At 46.7% G+C, this 21,778-nt stretch overlaps 2 protein-coding genes across 2 annotated transcripts in view; both read right to left on the bottom strand.

Annotated features, from left to right (window-relative positions):
• The window catches only part of LOC107121552 (F-box only protein 4-like), a 20,421-nt gene extending 13,886 nt beyond the window's left edge, over positions 1-6,535 (bottom strand). Inside the window, exons 1-2 of the mRNA XM_015424475.1 lie at positions 6,145-6,535; positions 1,441-1,676 (exon numbers count right to left, since the gene is read on the bottom strand). Coding sequence (XP_015279961.1) covers positions 1,441-1,676; positions 6,145-6,318 — 410 coding nt within the window. The 5' untranslated portion in view covers positions 6,319-6,535. The remainder of the gene's footprint in view (positions 1-1,440; positions 1,677-6,144) is intronic.
• Positions 6,536-11,214: 4,679 nt separating this feature from the next.
• Positions 11,215-20,886, bottom strand: LOC107121550 (chromosome unknown open reading frame, human C5orf51). The gene is made up of 6 exons (XM_015424473.1): positions 20,767-20,886; positions 18,561-18,667; positions 16,538-16,681; positions 15,349-15,480; positions 13,892-14,006; positions 11,215-11,549 (listed from the first exon to the last, which is right to left on the bottom strand). The coding sequence occupies exons 1-6, from the start codon at positions 20,849-20,851 to the stop codon at positions 11,263-11,265; spliced, it is 870 nt and encodes a 289-aa protein (XP_015279959.1). The 5' UTR covers positions 20,852-20,886; the 3' UTR covers positions 11,215-11,262.
• Positions 20,887-21,778: the final 892 nt, after the last annotated feature.

Here is a 21,778-nt window from a genome sequence, read left to right on the forward strand (position 1 = left end):
GGTTAAACGCAACAGTGGGGGGGAGACACACCTGTCTGTGAAATCCTATACATGCCACAAAACGGAACAACTGGATTTAGCAGCAAAGGCTCCATAAGAGAAGGATGTCAGAACAGTGAGATGTTTTAATTTATTTATTTCGTACATTTTGTTATCCCAACTTTCCTCCAAGGGACTCAAAGCGGTGTGCATCTTTCTCCCTGCCTCCATTTTATTGTCACAATAGAGTTGCCAACCTCCAGGTAGTGGCTGGAGATCTCATAGGATTTCAACTGATCTCCAGGCAGCAGAGATCAGTTCAGCTGGAGACAATGGCCGCTTTGCAAGGTGGGCTCTATGGCTTTGCACCCCGTTGTTGAAGTCCCTCCCCTCTCCAAACCCTGCTCTTCTCAGACCTGTAGCTGCAGTGGGGCATCTCAGGGCCCGGCCCCCTGACTTACCGCCAAGGCCCCCCAATTTCCCATCCAGCCCAGGGGCTCCCTTGGTGTTTGTGTGCGCAGAGGTGTGCACGAGGTGCCCCCTGACTTATTTAAAGCCCCCCCCCAATTAAAAAAATCCTGGCTACAGGCCTGGCCCTCCTCAGGCTCCACCCCCAAAATCTCCATGTATTTCCCAACCTGGAGCTAGCAAGTCTACCTCACAAGAACCCTGGGTTTCCCAGATCCTAGTCCGATGCTATACCCATTGTATCGCGTTTGCTTAAGAAAGAATGCACGTAGCCCGGGCTGCTGAAATCAAGGGGGCTCCTTCTCAGGAACTGATAAGCAAAACTGACCCTGGGGACAAGGAGTGGGAAAACACGGGAGAGCTGAAAAGCTTAATAAACTTAACGTTAATAGAGCAACTAAGAGAACGTGCACGACCACCAGCCTAAATTAAAGTGTAACTTCACTGAAAGTAAAGCATTTAACAGCAATTTTGCAGCATTATAAGGCCATTAAGAAACGCAGGCAACCCATCGCTTTGGCAAGTAGAAAGACAAGATACAAGGACATAGACGCTTGCACCCAGGCATGACCATATTAGGCGTTGCGGGGGCCTGTTACTAAGGGAGATGATAACCTTGCTTTTATTTCTGTAATCAGACATTTAATACCTGTTGATAAACAGGTTCGGCCTTCCCACAAGTTAGATGTGTGGTCAGCCAAGGATGTTGTGGTCTTGAAAAGTACAGAATGCTCAAAACACGCTGCCAATGTTTTCTAATAATCTTTCTGCTAAGAAATGACAAGGAAAATGATTTTTTTTGCACTCTGTAACTATATAAACCTGACTCCACCTTCATTTGGTGTGCAGCCCTGTTCAAAAGCGCCTCTCGGTACTTGGCTGTACCTGGCGCCAAATAAAACAACTGTTGACTCTCCTTGCTGATTCTCTGGTGGTCTATCTCTCAGAATTCCCACTACAAAAGAAGGCTGAAGAGTTTTAGAGGCTACTTACATTGCCATGTAGTCAGCTGGGGTGCCTTCATGCAGTGCAGAGACAGATCTATTAAATACATCTGCATCCGGGAGAGACTTCCAGTCAATAGAACGCCAAGAAGGGTGATCTCGAATGATGAGGTATCTCCAGAGCAGGGGATCCTGTACTGTTAGCTGCCAGTAGCGACTTGTACATCCCAGACGATACAAATCTTTGGGTGTGAGGAAGGTGAGAATGTATAACTTCACCTCAATCTGAATGTGAAAATGGGGGGGGGGAGGCTTTAAAAACAATCTCAGAGGGTAGAAGAAGAAGAGATTGGATTTATACCCCGCTGTAATGATTCCTTGTTTCTGTGTGTGTGCCTCTTTAAAAGTTTGGTTGCATGTGATAGACTAGAGTGGTTGAAGAGACAAGTGTGGTTTGATTGGTGATTGACAGAGAGGGGGAGGGGTTTTGGAAGTGATTCTGAGTGGATGAATGTCTGTCAAGAGTTTCAGTTACAGGGGGGACAGTTGAAAAAAGACAGTTGATAAGTTAGTTCGTTCTGAGGTCTGGAAGAGAGACGGTCTTGTGTGTGATACAAGAGTTAAGTTCTGTGTATGAAGAAAAGTTGAATGTATAAGGAAACAGTAAAGTATAGTTTAAGGAAACAAAAGTTATATGAAAGTCTGAGTGACAGACTGGAGTGAAACAAGAAATGTATATGACCCTGAGTTAATGAGTTACAAAGTTACTTGAAAGATCCCTATCAGAAAGGGAGCAGATCTTGTGTGAGACACAACGCAATTGTTAAAATTATTCACATTACTGGTTACATTGTTCTACACTTTTATTTATGACTTATTTTAATAAATCTTCTTTTATTTAAGTACTAGCAGTAAAGCCCGTTGTGAAAGCAATACAACGGGATCTAGAAAGAGGCTCTGGGGGAGTGCTCTGGCTTTGGGCAAACAGTGTCAATTTTCTGTGGTGACCTCAGCAGGGTATAATGACAGAGTCCACTGTTTTCTCCAGAGGAACTGATCTCTGCTACCTGAAGAGCAGTTGTAATTGTGAGTGATCTGTAGCCCTCACCTGGAGATTGGCAGCAATTGTTACCCAGGACAAAATGGCTGGTTTGGAGGGTGGAGTTGGCAACCCCATCTCCTTCCCAGCTAACCATCAACCTACCATTATCTGCCCCTTTGACTTCAGCTGACTTCTGCCCTCCCTTCTGCAGAGCAGTTGTAATTCTGAGTGCTCTCCAGCCCTCACCTGGAGATTGGCAACAATGGTTCCCTATGAGGGACTGACTGGTTTGGAGGGTGGAGTCTATGGCAGTGTACCTGTCTGAGGTCCCACCCCTCCTCAAACCTCACCCTCTTCAGGCTCCATCCCTCAAGTCTCCAGGAATTTCCCATCTGGAGTTGGCAACCCTATCAGGACTGGCCCCAATGTGTTTTCTCCCAAAGGCCAAAGTAGGTGACAGGACCAAGCTTAGTTGCCTACCAACAGGCACTGAGGGGAATGTAGGGTTGCCAGCTCTAAGGAGGGAAATACCTGGAGGCTTGGGGGGTGGATTCTGTACAGCAGGTATAATGTCATAGGGTCTACCCTCCAAAGCATCCATTTTCTCCAGGGGAAACTGATCTCTGTCATCTGGAAATCAATTGTAGCAGTGGGAGATCTCCAGGTCCCACCTGGAGTTTGGCAACCCTAGGGGAAAGTGTGCTGCACAGCAGGGGGTTGAAGAGAGTGGTTTGATGGGTGCTGGGCCAAGATTGGCAACAATAGTTCCCCAGGAGCAAATAGCTGGGTTGGAGGGTGGAGTCTATGGCACTGTAACCTGTCTGAGGTCCCCATCTCCCCAGGCAGCTTTTAAAACATGATCCTGGGACCTACACACCACCAGACATTCCAACTGCTTTGCCGGGGAGGGGGAGTATGAGGTGTGGAATGGAGTGAAGTCCAGTCAGCTTCCATATGCAAAAGACCTTGAAGGTTCCATATGCAACTGACATTCCAACTGCCTTGCGGGGAGGGGGGTGAGTTTGAGGTGTGGAATGCAGTGAAGGCCAATCAGCTTCCATATGCAAAAGACCTTGAAACACTGGGCGGGACTGCACAAAGCAGCCAGTCAACCCAGCGAGCGTCTTCTGACTGACAGTTCAAGCGTCCATACACTAAAGGAGTGCATTTTAGAACTTTGGCACCCACTATTCAATTATATATAAGGAGAGATACCAGTTCTGAAAGGAATACTTCCTCAGGACCACATTAGTTCCTAGAAAGCCTTAAACTCGACCTACCCACCCAGTAATAGAAAGAGTAAAAGCATAAAGGTTTGGAAATCCTTTTAAAATTTCCTGGTGGCAGCCGGATATACCCAGTAGAACAAAACATCAAGAACACTTTTAAAAGGAAACCAGTCCTCCCCAGATAAGGGGTCGTCACACCTGCCCTTCACTACCTGAAGGAGTTTCAGAGCAGCTTACAAACGCCTTTCCCTTCCCCTCCCCACAAAAGGCAGCCTGTGAGGTAGGTGGGGCTGAGAGAGCTTTCTCCAGAACTATCCTTGAGAGAACTGTGACTGACCCAAGGTCACCCAGCTGGCTGCATGTGGAGGAGTGGGGGATCAAACATGGATCTCCCAGATTAGAGTCCATGGTCCTAACCACTACACCAAACTGCTGTAGCCATGTCAGTCTGCAGTAGAACAATTAGGTTCAAGTCCAGGAGCACCTTAGAAACCAAGAGGAGTGTCAGGGTATTATCAGCTTTTGAGAGTCCAATCTCCCTTCGTCAGGCACATGCTAATAATGCTTCTGTTACATTGATATCCCACCTTTCTGGCACCGTGACAATTTGAAACCAATACACCAACCGAAGACTCATCACGTTTTCTTGAACGCAGTGTTTATTAAATAACTGTTTTAGGTTTGAATATTTCAGACTATAAGGAATTTTTTAAAAATAGATTTTGTATTGCTCAGAACAGATTTTTATTTGGTGGGTCAATGTAGGGTGAGCGTATATGGTGAGACTTTGCTTGTTAGGGACAAGGTAGTGCATTGCTATTGTTGTAGAGTGTTATGGTTTTTTTTATTGGAAAAATAAGTAGAAAGTGATTTATTTTTATTTACTTTATTTATATCCCATTTTCCTCCCCAACGGGGACATCAAGCACCTTACATCATTCCCTGCTCTTCCATTTTATCATCACATCAACCCAATCTGGGAGAACCGGTGACTGATCCAAGGGCACCCAGCAAGCTTCCATGGCAGAGTGGGGATCCGAACCTGAGTCTCCCAGATCCTAGTTCTCCACTCTAACCACATCATACTGCTTCCATAAGAAAAATAACAATTATTGTATGGCATCGTGTGTAGCCAGGATATCCTAAGATTGTTTAGCATCCAGCAGTTCTGGCTCTTTTAGCGTTATGCACCACTAGGTGGCAAGCTAGATTTGTTCTTTTGTAAGGCAAGAAATGTATCTGAGGTGGTTTGCCATTGCCCGCCTCTGTGCCAGTACCCTGATATTCCTTGGAGGTCGCCTATCCAAATACTAGCCAGGGCCAACCGTGCTTAGCTTTCCAGATCTGTGAGATCAGGTTTCCCTGGGCTATCCAGGTCAGGACCAACTCTAATGTATTTCAACTCCAATGTTTTTATTTATGTATGGTGGAATATGTGTTGTGCACTTTAGTTGTTAATTCAGGTAATAAAAGACATGGGTCAGTAAGGGAGCTTCACGGCACACAATTATTATTTTTCAGGTGGGTACCCCTGTTGGTCTGAAGAAGCAGAATAAAGTTTGAGTCCAGTGGCACCTTTAAGCAACAAAGTTTTATTCTGGTATAAGCTTTCGTGTGCATGCACACTTCTCCAGATTAAATTAAACTTTGCTGGTCTTAAAAAGTGCCACTGGACTCAAACTTTGTTTTATTATTTTTCAGTTTAGGAGAGAAGTCTCTCCGGTTGTTGCAGATTTTCCAGGCTGTATGGCCGTGGTCTTGGCACTGTAGTACCTGACGTTTCTCCAGCAGCTGTGACTGGCATCCTCAGAGGTATAACACAGAAAGATGTCAGGTGCTACAATACAGCCCGGAAAATCTACAACAACTAATGAACTCTTCGACAACAAATCTCTTTGGCTTCAGCAGAATGACAGAAGTCTGTGCTGACCCTGCCTCCCTCGTTCCTCAGAAACGCGCCCTAGAAGAAGACGGCACACCGACTTGCCATGCGCTCGGCCCTTTCACTCGGTATGAAGACCATCACAGCGTGTCAATACGGCCGGCCCCAAAGCGATGCGGCCAACGAGAAGGAAGAGAAGGCGGTACTCACGGTTGCCGCCTGCGTAACGTGGGATCGCAAAACACAAAAGGAAAATGTGCAAAAAATGATGCAGTTTATATCACAAAAGTCTATCTATATTTCCATGTAATGTCAAAAGTCCATCTGTTTTTCAGACATACAATCAAAGAAGTCTTCACAAGGTAATGATGACGAAACTCTCCGGATTAACAATTTCCGTTTCGTAAAGCCTTCATCAAAGATACAAACTGCAGCATTTTTTGCACAGTTTCGTTTTGTGTTTTGCTTTACTGTATTGTGGACTGTGACCTTGATTTTCTTTAACGTGGGAACGCAACACCCCCGGAAGCGCGGCGTCAGTGGAGAGGGTGACGCGCTGGAACTGGCCAAGTTGGCCGGGGCCACGGAGGACGCGCTTACCGACAAGGCCTGCAAGGCGCTGGGCGGCGGCTGCTGCTCTGGCTCCTCAGCCTCCGCGCGGTCGTCCCTGCCGGGGAGTCCTCCGTGCCGCCTCAGCCTGTCCCGCAGGAGGCGGAGGCTGCTGCGAAGCGCGGACTCGAAGCGGTGCCAGTCGCCGCTGTTGCCGGCTGCCATCGCGCGGCGAGTCCGGCTGGGCGGTGTCGGAGTTCGGCTGCTCCGCTTCGCCTCCCTGCACAGCAAGGCGGAGAGAGAAGCGAAAGGAGCGCTGCGGCCGGCTCGGCTGGGTCCCACGGGCGAAGAGGCATAGCGCTGGCTGGGGGAGGCTGTGGTGCGCTTCCTCTCCGCCCCCAGGCAGGCCCCATCGGGGCCCGGCTCGCTCCACCCACCCGTCGAGGCCCCGGCCGAGGGAGAGGGGGTAGAAGAGGCTTGAGGCCGCGGGCTGCTCCGCTTCTTTACGCCTACTGAGCTAAGCCGACGGGCTTTCTAAAGCCCCAACCTCCCTAAAAGTATAGATCTGTACTTGGGGAGTCAAAGGACGTTCTGCTCTTGAATCTCTCGAAATCAGGGGGGGAAAGATGACAACTTCAGGCAAAGCTCTTTGTTCTGCACCTGAAAGGAAGGAGTCGAGGGGAGCAGAAGAAACGCTGCAAATGGTTATGTCCTTTTAAAAAAGCTATATACAAAATCAAGAGAACTCTGTTTTCTTCTTATTTTTCCCTCGCTGCCTTCTACATAGGGAATAATTAAAATCTATTATGTGGAAATAGTAGAATCGTCTGTCCATATAGTTACAGCGGTTTATTATTGTGGATCTCCTGACAAAGATATGTAATCTTTCCTTAAAATCTGCCTCCATTCCTGAGGATTGGAAGGTAGCTAATGTCACTCCCATCTTTAAAAAGGGTTCCAGAGGAGATCCGGGAAATTACAGGCCAGTCAGTCTGACTCGATACCGGGTAAATTGGTGGAAACCATTATTAAGGAAAGAATTAGTAGGCACATAGATGAACAAAACCTATTGAGGCAGACTCAGCACGGTTTCTGTAAGGGAAGATCTTGTCTCACTAACCTGTTAGTGTTCTTTGAGGGGGTGAACAAACATGTGGACAAGGGGGATCCAGTAGATATTGTTTACCTTGACTTCCAGAAAGCTATTGATAAAGTTCCTCATCAAAGGCGCCTAAGTAAGCTCAAAAATCATGGGATAGAAGGACAAGTCCTTTTATGGATCAAAAACTGGCTAATTCATAGAAAACAGAGAGTGAGTATAAATGGGCAATTTTCTCAGTGGAGGGTGGTAAGCAGTGGGGTACCGCAGGGATCAGTACTTGGTCCACTGCTTTTTAACTTGTTCATTAATGATTTCAAGATGGGAGTAAGCAGTGAAGTGGCTAAATTTGCGGATGATACAAAGTTGTTCAGGGTGGTGAAAACCAGTGAGGATTGTGAGGCACTCCAAAGGGATCTGTCAAGGATGGGCGAGTGGGCGTCAACATGGCAAATGGGGTTCAATGTGGCCAAGTGCAAGGTGATGCACATTGGAGCCAAAAATCCTAAATATAAATACACATTGATGGGGTCTGAACTGGCAGAGACTGAGCAAGAGAGAGATCTTGGAGTTGTAGTGGATAACTCACTGAAAATGTCGAGACAGTGTGTGACTGCAATAAAGAAGGCCAATGCTATGCTGGGGATTATTAGGAAGGGTATTGAAAACAGATCAGCCAATATAATAATGCCCCTATATAAATCAATGGTGAGACCTCATTTGGAATACTGTGTGCAGTTCTGGGCACCACACCTTAAAAAGGATATTATAGCTTTGGAAAAAGTGCAGAAAAGGGCAACTCGAATGATAAAAGGGTTGGAACACTTTCCCTATGAGGAAAGGTTAAAGCGCTTAGGGCTCTTTAGCTTGGAGAAAAGACGACTGAGGGGTGACATGATCGAGGTTTATAAGATTATGCATGGGAAAGAGCAGGTAGAGAAAGAGGTACTTTTCTCCCTTTCTCACAATACAAGAACTAGTGGGCACTCAATGAAATTGCTGAGCGGTCGGGTTAGAACGGATAAAAGGAAGTACTTCTTCACCCAAAGAGTGATTAACACTTGAAATTCACTGCCACAGGAGGTGGTGGCGGCTACAAGCATGGACGGCTTCAAAAGGGAATTAGATAAGCATATGGAGCAGAGGTCCATCGGTGGCTATTAGCCACAAGGTATAGATAGGGGCTCTGGGGCAAGTGATGCTCTGTCTTCTTGGTGCTTGGGGGGGGGGGTCAACAGTGGGAGGGCTTCTAATGTCCTGGCCCCACTGGTGAACCTCCTGATGGCACCTGGTATTTCTGACTGCTGTGTGACACAGAGTGTTGGACTGGATGGGCCTTTGGCCTGATCCAACATTGGCGTCTCTATATAAAAAAAAATGACTTCATGTTTTATATTTTCATATTAATGTCTTTAATAGTGAAGCGGTATTAAAAATAAAATGATACAACTAGCCCTGCCCCATACAAGACCTCAGGCATCGGTCACTCGAAGCCCTCCACCCCCCTTTTTTCTCCTCCTACCTAAAAGCTTGTTTACCCCAGCTTCTTGAATTTCCTGAAAGCCTTTTTGCAAAAGCATAACCTTTTTAGTAGTGTTGCTGCAAACTTGCGGTTGGAATTGGCCTGGTAACCATAGTAACGAAACTGTTGTCAAGCTTCAAGGGCAGCCAGGTGTGTAGGCGCCTAGTTTTAGAAGTAACTTGTAAAAGCAAGCAAAATGAGATGGGGCACTGAAAATGAAGACATATCCTGTAACAGGAAAGAGGTTTGGTGTAAAGAAAAGTTTCCACTGCTTATGCTCTGCTTGTGTGACATGCAACTTGTAACTGTATAAAAAGCCTTGAAACTGTGCAGTCTGGGGTTCAGCCATTTTAAGCCTTTAGCGCTTGCTGAACCTGACATCAGATTTTGCTTCTTCTCCCGCTGACTGGTCGGTCTTCTCCTTGGGCCCAGGCCCCTTTCTCCGTGCTACAATATATGTAACACATTGATTTTTTTTCTTTTTCTCTCTATTCTCTCCATTAACCCTTTTTAAAATTCTGTATCCCTATAAAATATTAAAAATAAAAATAAAAAAGAAGAGTAGTAGTAAATGGTAGTTTTAAAATCACAACATGGTTTTGGTTTGCTGCCTTCACACTTACCTAGGGAGGTGACTTGCTTGTATTCTCGCTACAGATAGGGAAGTGAGGCTGACAGGAAAAAAAACATTTCCTGACAGCTGTGGGACGTAAGAACGGAAGAACCATGTTGGATCAGGCCCAAGGCCCATCTGGTCCAGCATTCTGTTCACAGGGTGGCCAACCAGGTTCAGTCCCTGGCATCTCCAGTTAAGGACCAGGCAGCAGGTGATAGGGAGGGACTCTGAGACCCTGGAGAGCCACTGCCAGTCTGAGTGGACAGTACTGGCTTTGATGGGCCAAGGGTCTGATTCAGTAGGAGGCACCTTCATGTGTATACTTTCAAATCCACAGCTGGCAACCCGAGCTTGAGTTCATGTGTATAGCTTCAAAACCAGCTGCCTCTAGGCAGCCCACAAGCAGGATGACTGCAACAGCAAACTTCTGCCCATCCTCCCCTCCCCCCAGCAACTGATAGAGGGGCATACTGCCTCTGGTCCTGGAGTGAGTAGACATCCAGCATGACTGATAGCCCCATCCTCCATGGATTTCTCCACTCCCCTTTCCAAGCCTTTCAAGTTGGCCATCACCACATCCCGAGACAGCGAGTTCCACAATTTAACTATATGCTGTGTGAAGAAAGACTGCCTTTTGTCTGTCCCTGGATCTCCCACCCTTCAGTTTCAGTGGATGACCCCAGGGTCTAGCATTATGAGGAAGGAAGAAGATTGGATTTATACCCCACCCTTCACTTGGGAGTCTCAGAGCAGCTTACAAACTCCTTTCCCTTCCCCCTCCCCACAACAGACACCCTATGAGATAGGTGGGACTGAGAGAGCACTTTCAAGAACTGCCCTTTCAAGGACAGCTGTTGTCAGAACTATGGCTTGCCCAAGGTCATCCAGCAGCTGTAAGTGGAGGAGTGGGGAATCAGAAGAAGAAGAGATTGGAGTTATATCCCGCCCTTCACTACCCAAAGGTGTCTCAGAGCGGCTTACAAACTCCTTCCCCTTCCCCTTCCCATAACAGACACCCTGTGAGGTAGGTGGGGCTGAGAGCTCTGACACAAACTGCTCTTTTTCAAGAACATCTCTGACAGAACTATGGCATGCCCAAGGTCATCCAGCCAGGTGCAAGTGGAGGAGTGGGGAATCAAACCCGGTTCTCCCTATTACAGTCCGCGCACTTAACCACTACACCAAACTGGCTCTCACACCAAACTGAGAAGAAAGGGAGAAAGGCCATGGCACACATGAGCCTCATGCTTTCCAGAGGCCGGGGTTGTATTCTGCAGGCCTCATGCCTTTCTGCTCTGTTTCAGGCTGGAAGATCAGAAGACAAGAGGCTCCTAAAGACAAGGCAGCTCCATGCTTGTGTTCCAAGGCAGCTAAGACAGGCACACAGATTTGTTGTGGAAAACCATACTTCTCTGCAAGGTGGCAATATTGTACTTTTCTCTGTACACAATCAGAGCAGTCAGTTTTCTGTGTGCTGGGGAGAGAAGGGGCTGTGCCTTAGCTGTAGAGTCATGCTTCAAATACTGGATATCCCAGGTTGGGTCCCATTTAAAGACACTCATGTGTTGCAAAAGATCTTTCTCTGGACAGCTGTTACCAACAACCTAGCTTGGTTGAAGACAACTGCATAAGTCAGCACTTACCGTAGTGATCCCCACTGTGGCAGTTGTGTACACTGTGATGCCCATATGTGCGGTCACTACAGTAAGTGCTGACTTACTGTACCCCATCAGCATCAGAAAGATTACGCTAGAGAAAACGGTGCTGCTGATAACAATGTATGCCCTTCACCTACAGAGGCACACTAAAATGGATGTTTTTAAAAAGGCACAAGAAATGCATTTTTAGGAATCTTGAGGCTTAAAAGGTTTTTTTTTTCCTTGCCAGTTTAATGTTTCTTCTTCGGAGCAGACAGACACCTGCATGAGTAAATTAGGTTGACAGCTGTTTAAAGTAGTCCAAAATAAGCCTTGCATTTGTGGTATTCCACTCGTGTGCTCTTAAAGGTCCTTCACACACAGCAACATATTTTTGCAACATTTTCTCTCCTGTATCCCGAAAGTCCAGAGCTTCAGCGTGTGCACTACAGTGTTGTTCGCTGTCAGATCCAGAATCTGTGCTTTGCAGTTGTGGTTTTCCTTTTCCAAAGTAACTCAGTCCCCAATAACACATTTCTCCGCTGTACATCATAGCCAGCAGATGGGTGTCACTAAAAATGCCTGCCAGTGGAAGGGGAGGGGAAAAATGGTTAAAATTGATCAAGTTACAGATACTGATTATTCTTATAAAATGAGACATTGGGGGAGGCAGTAGCTTAAGAGCCAGGCAAAGTTATCCATTTGAATTAGCCATATTTACCTATATTAACTCTGATTTTTTACTGCGTTTGTGTTGCGGGAATATTTTCACACAAAATTTTGAACTTCTGTGCAAATCTCAGACTGGAAGGAAAGTGCTGGTCTCAGAAAAGAAGAAGGAGATTGGATTTATACCCCGCCCTTCACTACCTGAAGGAGTTTCAGAGTAGCATACAATCCCTTTCCCTTCCCCTCCCCACAACAGACACCCTGTGAGGTAGGCAGGGCTGAGAGAGCTCTCTTGAGAACTGCCCTTGAGAGAACAGCTCTGAAAGAACTTATGACTGACCCAAGGTCACACCAGCAGCTGCATGTGGAGTGGGGAATCAAACCCAGCTTCCTCAGATTAGAGTCCGCGCTCCTAACTACACCAAACTGATTCCAAACTGTACACTAGTACAGATATAGAGGAATTTCAGACAGGCGATATATTCTGGTTCAGGAACAGTTCCCAAAAGGTTTCTGGTCTGATATTTCAGACAGAACTGTTTTAGAACCGGTTCCCTACTGGAATATATTTGTACTTTCACACACAAACGCTTCTGTCCTGTTCAGGAAACGGGGCTGAACCGTTTTATCTGTAAACCACTTCCAAGTAGTCTTCAGTTTCTTCTCCCGGATCCAAAACGCTTTTTCCCGCCGTTTTTTGCCCGTGTGGGCGATCTCCGGCTTTTTAAAAAATGTTCACTTTAGAGCGCTATAACACAAGAGTAAAACAGCGTTATAGCAACCCCATTGGAATGCCTGGAGTGTTGTGTTATAGCGCTATAGCACTCTAAAGCGAACGTTAAAAAAAAAAGCCAGAGATCGCACGCGTGGGCCAAAAGCGGCAGGAAAAAGCAGTGCAGTCTGAAATGGCAAGCCGCTTCAGATCCAGCTGTTTACCAGTAGGGGAAAGCCATGTGTGAAATGGCAGCCCTATACCGGTTTACTCCACGACAAATAAAAAACGGCTTCAAACCGGCTTAAAAAGGCTATGTGAAATTCCTCATAGTAAAATAATGCGGGGGGGGGGGAACATGAATGAAGATGTACTAGGAAGGACAGTGAGTGAAACTATTCTAACATGAGGTTGCGGTCAAAAGCTTTCTCCTTGACCACAAGTATTCCTGCAAGGTTAAAGAGACTATAAGTAGCTGATTGTAATATGGGATTTCATCTCTTGCACTCACAGCTTGCCATACATACTGCAAGCTTCTTCACTTAAATGCTCTGTTGCCAGTGATATGGCTTGGATCAGCAGGAGTGTCTCCACAGACAGAATTATCTTAGCCCGTGGAGGCCAACTTTCTCACCCCACACCGGCGTATGAGCAGGAAAGCAAGCAAGTCCTACTTTGCAGGCAGAAATTCTGTCCACAGAAACATTCAACTGGACCCAAACAATTGTGCTAAGCTGCCCCACACGGTGTGCTGAGCCCCTCTCCTCCAGCAAGTGATGCAGGGAATAATGTGCCAGAAAATTTTATCTGATTCATTTTTCCCCAGTGTTGTGGCACTGTTTTTTCCTATATATTTAATACAAGTTTTCAAAGGACTTCACAATACATTTGCTCAGTGCACTAACCACTGATAAAGGAGGTCAACATTGCACCCATTTTACAGATCTGGGAGTGACTGACAGGGCAGTGTTAGTTCACACTTAAGTGGAGACTTGGCTGCTGTTCGGCAACAATTCTTACAGTGGATTTGTAAAGTGGAGATGGTCATGCCAAAGACTCTTAAGAGTCCTACTGTTTCCATCAGGGATAAAAAGGTTACTTCAGCCATTTGCCAGAGATCTGCAACTTAAGCTGCTCTATTAACAAGAAATTTTTCTACGTAAGAACATAAGAGAAGCCAATGTTGGATCAAGCCAATGGCCCATCCAGTCCAACACTGTCACACAGTGGCGAAAAATACCAGGTGCCATCAGGAGGTCCATCAGTGGGGCCAGGACACTAGACGCCCTCCCACTGTTGCTGCCCCCCCCCCCCAGCATCAAGAATACAGTGCATCACTTGCCCCAGACCAAGAGTTCCTTAATAACTTGGTAACTTGTTGTCCTGTTGGTATCATGACAGACACCAAATAGTGTCACGGCCTTAATTTTCCACTGTCTAATTTTCTAACTTAGTGCTTCCTTTTCCCCATGCACTTCATGTTTCTTTTAAAAGTCCTATAGAGGAAAAGACTGGAAAGGAAAACAGTACGCCTAATATTTACCTTCATGGAGCAGTCTACCCGTGTCTGCATCCTGATATGCAAATTCCTCATTGGGGTTAACAGAACATCTAAAGCCAAGCATCTTCACCAAGTAATTAGCTCCTTCACGGAGGAACTAAAGCAGAACAGAGACAGTTTAGGACTACATTCACTGCAAGACTACAGAGTAGGGATGGGTATGAACCGAGAAACGAACTATGGTTTAAGAACCTACAGGGTTCTGAAGGCCAGAGACATTCAGACATGGTTTGCCACTGCCTGCCTCTGCACAGTGACCCTGGGATTCCTTGGTGGTCTGCCATCCTGTCACTTATGCTGCCATTGTGGCTGGTGGAGGGGGAGGTGGTTGATTTGTGTCTTCTTTCAGGTCTGGTATGTTTGGTTTGATTCTCAGTATTCCTTTTATCGTTGTTTGACCTTGGTGTCTGCTGCACTGCTTTCCCTCGGAATGTGAACCCGTTCATTTTAGGCGCGTAAAGGCTGCTTCCCTGATTGGCTTTGAGCCATCAGGAGACCCCACTTTGAACCAGGTATAATCGACCCTTTCCCGCTTTTTGAATTAGTTCTGACACTGAATGTGTATGGATGACTTGCCTATCCTGGAACAATAAACTGAAACTCCATTGAAAGCCTGTTGTTGATTCCTGATTCCTGCAAGTCTCTGACACATCCAAGTACTAACCAGGGCCGATCCTGCTTAGCTTCCAAGATCGGATGAGATCAGGCTAGCCTGGGCCATCCAGATCAGGACTTTAAAATCATACTAGATGCTTCCCCCCCCCCCGTTAAGGTAAAAAGTTTTTGGGGTGTATTTTCCCTGAACCTCTGGCATCAGAAAGCCAGAGGATCTTGAGGTATTCCCATTGGGGGTGGCAGACCCCATAACAGTACCATCACTTTTTTAATTGCCCCCCCCATACCCTCATGCATAGATCCCGCCAGGCCTACATATCGAGGATGCCCCAGCTTTCTTCCAAATTCCATGGGACTGCTTACAAATATTAAATGAACAAAAGAGTCATCCACAGTGAGGACTTCATAAGAGGAGTCAAGGCTATACAATACAGGCCAGTAGCTGAATTTACCACCAAGGTATTCATGGATGTACACTACAAAGGGATAAAGTGACCTTGGAGTGGAATGGGGCTGTGGCTCAGTGGTAGAGCATCTGTTTTGCACGCAGAAGGTCCCAGGTTCAATCCCAGGCATTGCCAGTTAAAGGGGGGGGGGCAGGTATGAGGCAATATGAAAGATCTCTTCCAGATACCCTGGGGAGCTGCTGCTAGTTTGAGAGGACATACCATGGTGCACCAACGGTCTGATACAACATAAGGCAGCTTCATAAATGAAATGATACTCACAGCTTATGCTGTCATGAAAACTGTGAAGGACTGGCATTATGCTTACAGAAGCGGGCACTTCTGTTACAGCTGCTTTGAAGTTGAAGGGGTGTTTACCTTCTTAAAGGTCTCCATCTTGTCCATTAACCATTCTTTCCTTCCTTTAACTGTGTGACAAAACATGTAGAGCAAGGCTCCTCTTCTCCAGTACAGGCATTCCAGTAATTCTACACCAAGCACAGCAAGCGGCTGAAATAAGACCCACATCAATTAAATCCTGTGGCAATCCAACAAAAAGTGCAAATGCAAGCACTGTTTTGCATTCAGAGACACTTTCTGCTAGCATGGTGAACTGTTAACATAGTAGTTTGGCAGACGCAAGGATTCTATCCAATTCTGATATATTTATTTCCCTCACTATGTTTTCCCCACAAATTAAACCCAAACAAATGGTGACCGTATAAACCAAGCTTGTTGTTCCAGTTTGGTCCTTGCGTCTGTCACACAACTTCATTATGTTGTATGCTAATTTGCTGCTCACCGTCTACCTATATGTAGGGACTCGCAATGTACATTTCAACGTGCCTGAAAAAGTATGCATGCACACGAAAGCTTATATACCTCGAATAAAACTTTGTTGGTCTTAAAGGTGCCACTGGACTCCAACTTTGTTCTGTTACCTCGTAGTGTTATACCCAGGCCCCTTTATCCCTTTTGATCCCTAAAACGAGCTTTGTCAATTACAGGTCTCCCTTTCAAAAACATCCCAAGACTTACATTAAAAAAAATATGTTATTTTTGCAAGGTAGTAACAGATGCCATTTTCCGGGTTCTCACAAATATCTACTTTTAGCACCAACCTGAAAAACTGCACAGAGGCCTTTAATATTAAGTTCTTTTCAACTGCGGTTTGGTGGTGGACAGAGAAGTCACTTGCAGAGCATTCCTAAGCAGATCTCGTCAGACTCCTGTTCTACTGGATGGGACTTCCTCCCAGGAAAGTACCCTAAGGATTGCACTGCTGATTTATTTACTTCTGTGCTGTGCTGACTCCCATGCGCAGGATTGCATGGAACCTTTCAGAGGACAGATGTGTTGGTCTGCAGTTGAACAGTTAAGATTCAAGTCCAGTAGGACTGAAGAGGCCAACAAGTTTTTCAAGAGATAAAGCTTTCAAGAATAAAAGCTCTGTTCGTTAGATACCAGCTCCTTGTGTCTGAAAAAGGGAACGCTGACTCTCAAAAGGGTCTATCCTGGAAATCTTGTTGGTCTCTCGAGGTGCAAGCAATTCTGGCTCAGTACTCACTTCATTCTCGCCACTTTCTTTGATCAAGGTTTCTGGCTCCGAAAGCACATGGATCAGTTGTTCAACCTTCTGTAAAGATGAGCCTTCTAGAAAATCTTCATCGACCAGCTGGTTTTCCTCGAAGTAGGTGATGTCCAGAACTGCCTACAAAAATACAAGTTTAGTAACCTGCAACCTGCTCAGCCCTTCCTGAGCGACACTTCAGCTTTGTCAAGTTATCTTCTGGTCTGTACCAAGTAAGCCTTTGGCGTGTCATGCAGATACCTCCCAGTCTGCACGAGTCCTCAGAGAGCCAGTTTGGTGTAGTGGTTAAGTGCGCGGACTCTAATCTGGGAGAACCGGGTTTGATTCCCCACTCCTCCACTTGCACCTGGCTGGATGACCTTGGGCAAGCCATAGTTCTGATAAGAGCTGTCCTTGAAAAAGAGCAGTTTCTGTCAGAGCTCTCTCAGCCCCACCCACCTCCCAGGGTGTCTGTTGTGGGGAGGGGAAGGGAAAGGAGTTTGTAAGCTGCCCTGAGACTCCAAGTGAAGGGCAGGGTATAAATCCAATCTCTTCTTCTTCTTAAGGATTCCCACACCAGCCATTTTTAAGATCACTAACACAGCGGTGGGGCTACTAAAAAACCAACTGTGTGCGGTGCTTAATTTGTACAACACCATGACGGCATGGGGTAGTGCTTAAAGTGTCGGACTAGGATCTAGGAGACCTGGGTTCAAATTTCCACTCTGCTATGGAATCCTGCTGGGTGGCCTTGGGCCAGTCACATACTCGCAGCCTAACCTGCCTCACAGGGTGGTTGTTGTGAGGATAAAATGGAGGAGACTTGGGTCCCCATTGGAGAGAAAGGTGGGATATAAATAATGTAAATAAATAACAGACTAACGTTCTGGAATCTCTTCAGGAGATTTTCTTCACAAATAAAGGGGAACATTGCAGACCATAATCTTTCCTTAAAATCTGACTAACCTATTGCCAGTTCTGCTGTACTTAGGAGGAAGGAGCAGGGTTTCCAGGCAGGTGTGAACCTTTTTTTGTTTTTTAAGAGCTCAGAACCCAACGGCAGATCTTCATGTAACCAGCTTGCTCCGGTACGCAGTACTGAGGCTTGAAGGCTGTCCGAGCTTGCACTGCTTTAAAAGGCAAGACTCCGTTCCAGCACATATGACCAAATTTAATTACTCGGGTCATCTGGGTAAGTCTGGAAAAAGTCGTCTGAGCAGATTTCAGAACAGTGAAGGTTGTAAGCTACCAATTGAAAATAACGTGACAGCACAGCAGTCCGTGTGGATCCGGCCATTCCCATTTACAGAGAATCGGTCCGTGGGCACCCTTAGTATGGCTCAGTATTGCCTAAAAATCTCCACTGCAGGAAGGATTCCCCCTTCCCCCCCCCCCGGCCCCTCTGCAGCCAGAAAGGATCCTCCCCCAAATGTTGCTCCTGGGAGACAAAGATATGAAAGGTGTGTCAGAGGTATGCTGGGACGGGGGAAATCAGCCAATCACCTCCCCTACTGCCCACAAGAATAGCTGGTGGGTTCCAACCCTTGCTGCCATTTGTGTCAGGCTGCTTTTGAACAGCAATCTGAGAAAGCCGACCTTTCATTACAGCCTAATACCCAGGGGTCATTTCCTGCAGGAGCGCATAGGAGCGGAGCTCCGGCAGTAAAGAGCTCAGGGGGTGGGCACATGCAACAAGCCCCGCCCCCTGCTCCCAGCAGCCCTCAGTCAGAGCAAGAAGCAGCCAGGTAAGTTGCAGAGCCCACCCCCCAGCCCCAAACAGTCCAGTGGCACCTTTAAGACCAAGTTTTATTCAGGTAGAAGCTCTCCCTCCTCTGCAAGGACAGATCTGCACGTCCCCCCCCCCCAATAGCTAGCAATCCAAAACAGTCCAGTGGAGCCTGAGCGGTGGGTGTGGCCTTCTGACACACTTCCGGTGATGTCAGGGGGGGTGGCATATGCAAATGAGTTATGCAAATGAGCCCCTGCACCTCTTTTTCTACGAAATTACCCCTGCTAATACCTGAGCATAAAGCTGCACGAGGTTGGAAAAGGTGCTGTCCTCTCCACCATCTTCAGAGAGCTGCTTCAAGTTTTCCAGAGTAGCAGAAGCTTGCGTCAAGAACGGGTCTGTTGATGAAATAAAGACAGGAAGACCTCATTAAGCCAGCCTTGTGTAGGGGTTGAGAGTCTTGGGCTAGGATCTGGGAGACCCAGGTTCAAATCCCCACTCTGCCATGAAAACTCACTGGGTGACCTCAGCCTGAGCTACCTCACTGAGTTGTTGTGCTGAGGCTAAAATGCAAGAGGAGCGAATGGTGCTGTAAGCGGCTTCGGATCCCCATCCAGGAGAAAACGCAGAGCACAAATAAATATCTGAATAAAGAGAACATCGTTGTGCAATTAGCATTCTTTCCACTTAGCAGCATGAGACTTCAGTAGTTATGGCCTGCCCTGGCCTGGATATCCCAGGTTAGCCTGATCCTGTCAGATGTCAGAAGCTAAGCAGGGTTGGCTCTGGGTAGTGTTTGGATGGAACACCAGGAGCATAGAGCAGAGGCAGGCAATGGCAAACCACCTCTGAAGAGTCTCTTGCCTTAAAAACAAGTCTAGGCCGCCACCTAGTGGTGCACAACGCAGCCAGACAATCTTAAGATCTCCTGGCTATTCTACACAATTTGTTGTTCAGTCGCACAGTCGAGTCTGACTCTTCGCGATCCCATGGATCAGCTCCCGCCAGGCCCTCCTGTCTTCCGCCGTCCTCTGAAGTTGGCTCAATTTCATGTTCGTTGCATCTGTGACACTGTCTAACCATCTCATCCTTTGCCGTCCCCGTCTTCTTTGACCTTCAATCTTTCCCAGCATCAGGGTCTTCTCCAGTGAGTGCTCCCTTCTCATTTGGTGGCCAAAGTATTTGAGCTTCAGTTTCATTATCTGGCCTTCCAGGGAACAGTCAGGGTTGATTTCTTTTAGGAATGACTGATTTGATCTTTTTGCAGTCCAAGGGACTCTCAAGAGTCTTCTCCAGCACCATAGTTCAAAAGAATCTATTCTTCGGCGCTCGGCCTTCCTTATATTAATTAGCCGTGGTCTGAATAATATAAATAAAACATGAAGCTCCCTTTTACTAAATCAGACCATTGGTCCATCAAGGTCATCGCTGTCTACAGAGATGGACTCTCCAGGTTTTCAGGCAGATGTTTTCACACCTATGGCCGGATCCTTAACTAGAGATGCTGGGGATTGAACCTGGGACCTTCTGCATGCCAAGTTGGTGCTCTACCCTCTAAGCCACAAGCCTTCCCCAAATCTAACTGTAGGTGAAACACTCCCCTTCAAGTCTCTTATTCACAGCAGACACCATTATATTTATACATTCCCCCTCCACAGGAAGCTTGCCAGTGTTATCACCCAGTTACAACAGATAATAAAACTTGCTTAACCCTTTTCTTAGCAGCAGATGATAAAGTGAAGGGGGTAAGGGATGAAAGAGACAGCAGATTTTGAGGGAGGCAGTTCGGACAAGCAAGGCAGAGAAACATCCTATTGAAATTTGGGGCATAACAACCATTCTAACGCGGAAGGCTGTGGTGACAATCAATTTACAGCAGGAAGGTACAGAGCGCTTTGAGAGAAACTTGTAAGAAGGAATGCTGGGAGTCAGAGCTGTATTGTTAAAAGAGACATGAGCTCCAACGCAGGAAGTCTTCTTAACAGAAAAAGATATGTTTTGGTGCATTACACAGAAATTCCAATCCTTCATCACTTACTTTTCTCACTTATAACACAAGATTGCTTACTCTTCTCACATAACACAGGATTATAACTCCCATTAGAAAGTGATGAATTCAAAATACATTACAACCGAAACGAGGATCCTACATAACCAACTTGCAACAGAACCCTACTGAATTCAGGGCTTGAATAGGCACACATTGGATCATAACCCTCACAAGTTATTAAGTGAAAAACCCAGAATAAATGCAGGGCACGCATCATGCATTCGGCCAAATACGCAATGAATGAAATGTAAGAATTACTTAAACGCATACAAAGAAAAGTCATGGGTACACACGTGCAATGTAACGTGTGTATAGAGACAGGGCTCACCGAGAAAGGATAACAGGAAAGGGTATAGGTGGATAAGTTAGCGTGGTGGAATAATTAAGGTGGAGCAGGAAAACGCACAGAAACAAAGAGGATCCGGAGAACCCGCCTCTTCGTCTTACCATCAGGGTCCCCCTCGTTGCGCAAATGGCGTACTCTCTCCTCCAACCCCACAAGCCGCTGCTGCAAAACACCGGCACCTGCCATAGGGCACCCACTCTGCTCCAGCTGGTGCCCAAGTCCACGTGACTACCACAGCCAGCCTTCTCACGTGATGGTGCTGACAGCGCACTTACGCCCTCCCCTATGCATCACGCGATGTCTTTATCATGCAGGAGGCGGCTTCATTGGATGGCGGCAGGGGGTGGGGCTATGCAAAACAAGCCTGGTTGCAAACGAATGTTTTGCTAAAGGCCAGTAGTTTCGGAAACATCTTGCTTGCAGACGGTTCCGGTGCCAAAGCGTCATTACGCGACTATGCAGAGTAGGCACCGGTGCGCAAGGGATTAAGAAGACGTTCGGCTGCCGGGGGGTGGTAAAGGTTGCCGACTGACCAGCACAGAAAAGGGTCGGCGTGCGCCTGGGCCTTTAAGAGAGATCTGATGGGCGGCACTCAGCCTGCCAAACGGGTCACGGGAGCATGACGCTTAGCTAATCGAGTCCGAACCTCTGCATGTTTGCTCTTGAGGAAGTCCCACTATGATCAATGGGGATGATTCCAGAGTAGACGTGCAAGTATGTGTATTTGGTTTGGGAGTGAGTCCGGTGAACTCCGCCGGGCTTGCTTTTGAGGCAACTTGCTTTGAATCACTCGGTATGCATCGATCATTTGCATTATATAAGTTGCCGCGGAATCCAATTCAGAAGAGAAGTGGTTCGCTTAGTGGTTAGACGCACAGTGCAAACCTTGAAGGTGCATTGAAGTGCATGGGCTTAGAAAACTGTAACTGTTTAGCTGCAGCCTGCATTGCAACAGTATCCCATGCGTGTCTAATTGGAACTATGCTGCACTACGATTAAAGGGGTTTACTTCCGGATTGAGGGTGTGTAGGATGGTACTTGGAGCTGCAAGGCTGTTTTGAAATCGAGATCCGACACAGTTCTGTGACTGGAAGGATTTTTGAACAAAGTTTG

Source organism: Gekko japonicus, unplaced genomic scaffold (genome assembly GCF_001447785.1).
Source record: "Gekko japonicus isolate JY-2015 unplaced genomic scaffold, Gekko_japonicus_V1.1 scaffold82, whole genome shotgun sequence".
NCBI classification, from domain to species: Eukaryota; Metazoa; Chordata; class Lepidosauria; order Squamata; family Gekkonidae; genus Gekko; species Gekko japonicus.

Excerpts from the sequence above, each read along its gene's own strand:
- LOC107121550 (XM_015424473.1), bottom strand. The coding sequence starts at position 20,851 with ATGGCAGGTGCCGGTGTTTTGCAGCAGCGGCTTGTGGGGTTGGAGGAG. Across the intron at positions 15,481-16,537 it reads AAGAAAGTGGCGAGAATGAA|CCGCTTGCTGTGCTTGGTGT; the intron begins GTGAGTACTGAG and ends GTCTTATTTCAG. Across the intron at positions 14,007-15,348 it reads AGATGGAGACCTTTAAGAAG|TTCCTCCGTGAAGGAGCTAA; the intron begins GTAAACACCCCT and ends GTTCTGCTTTAG.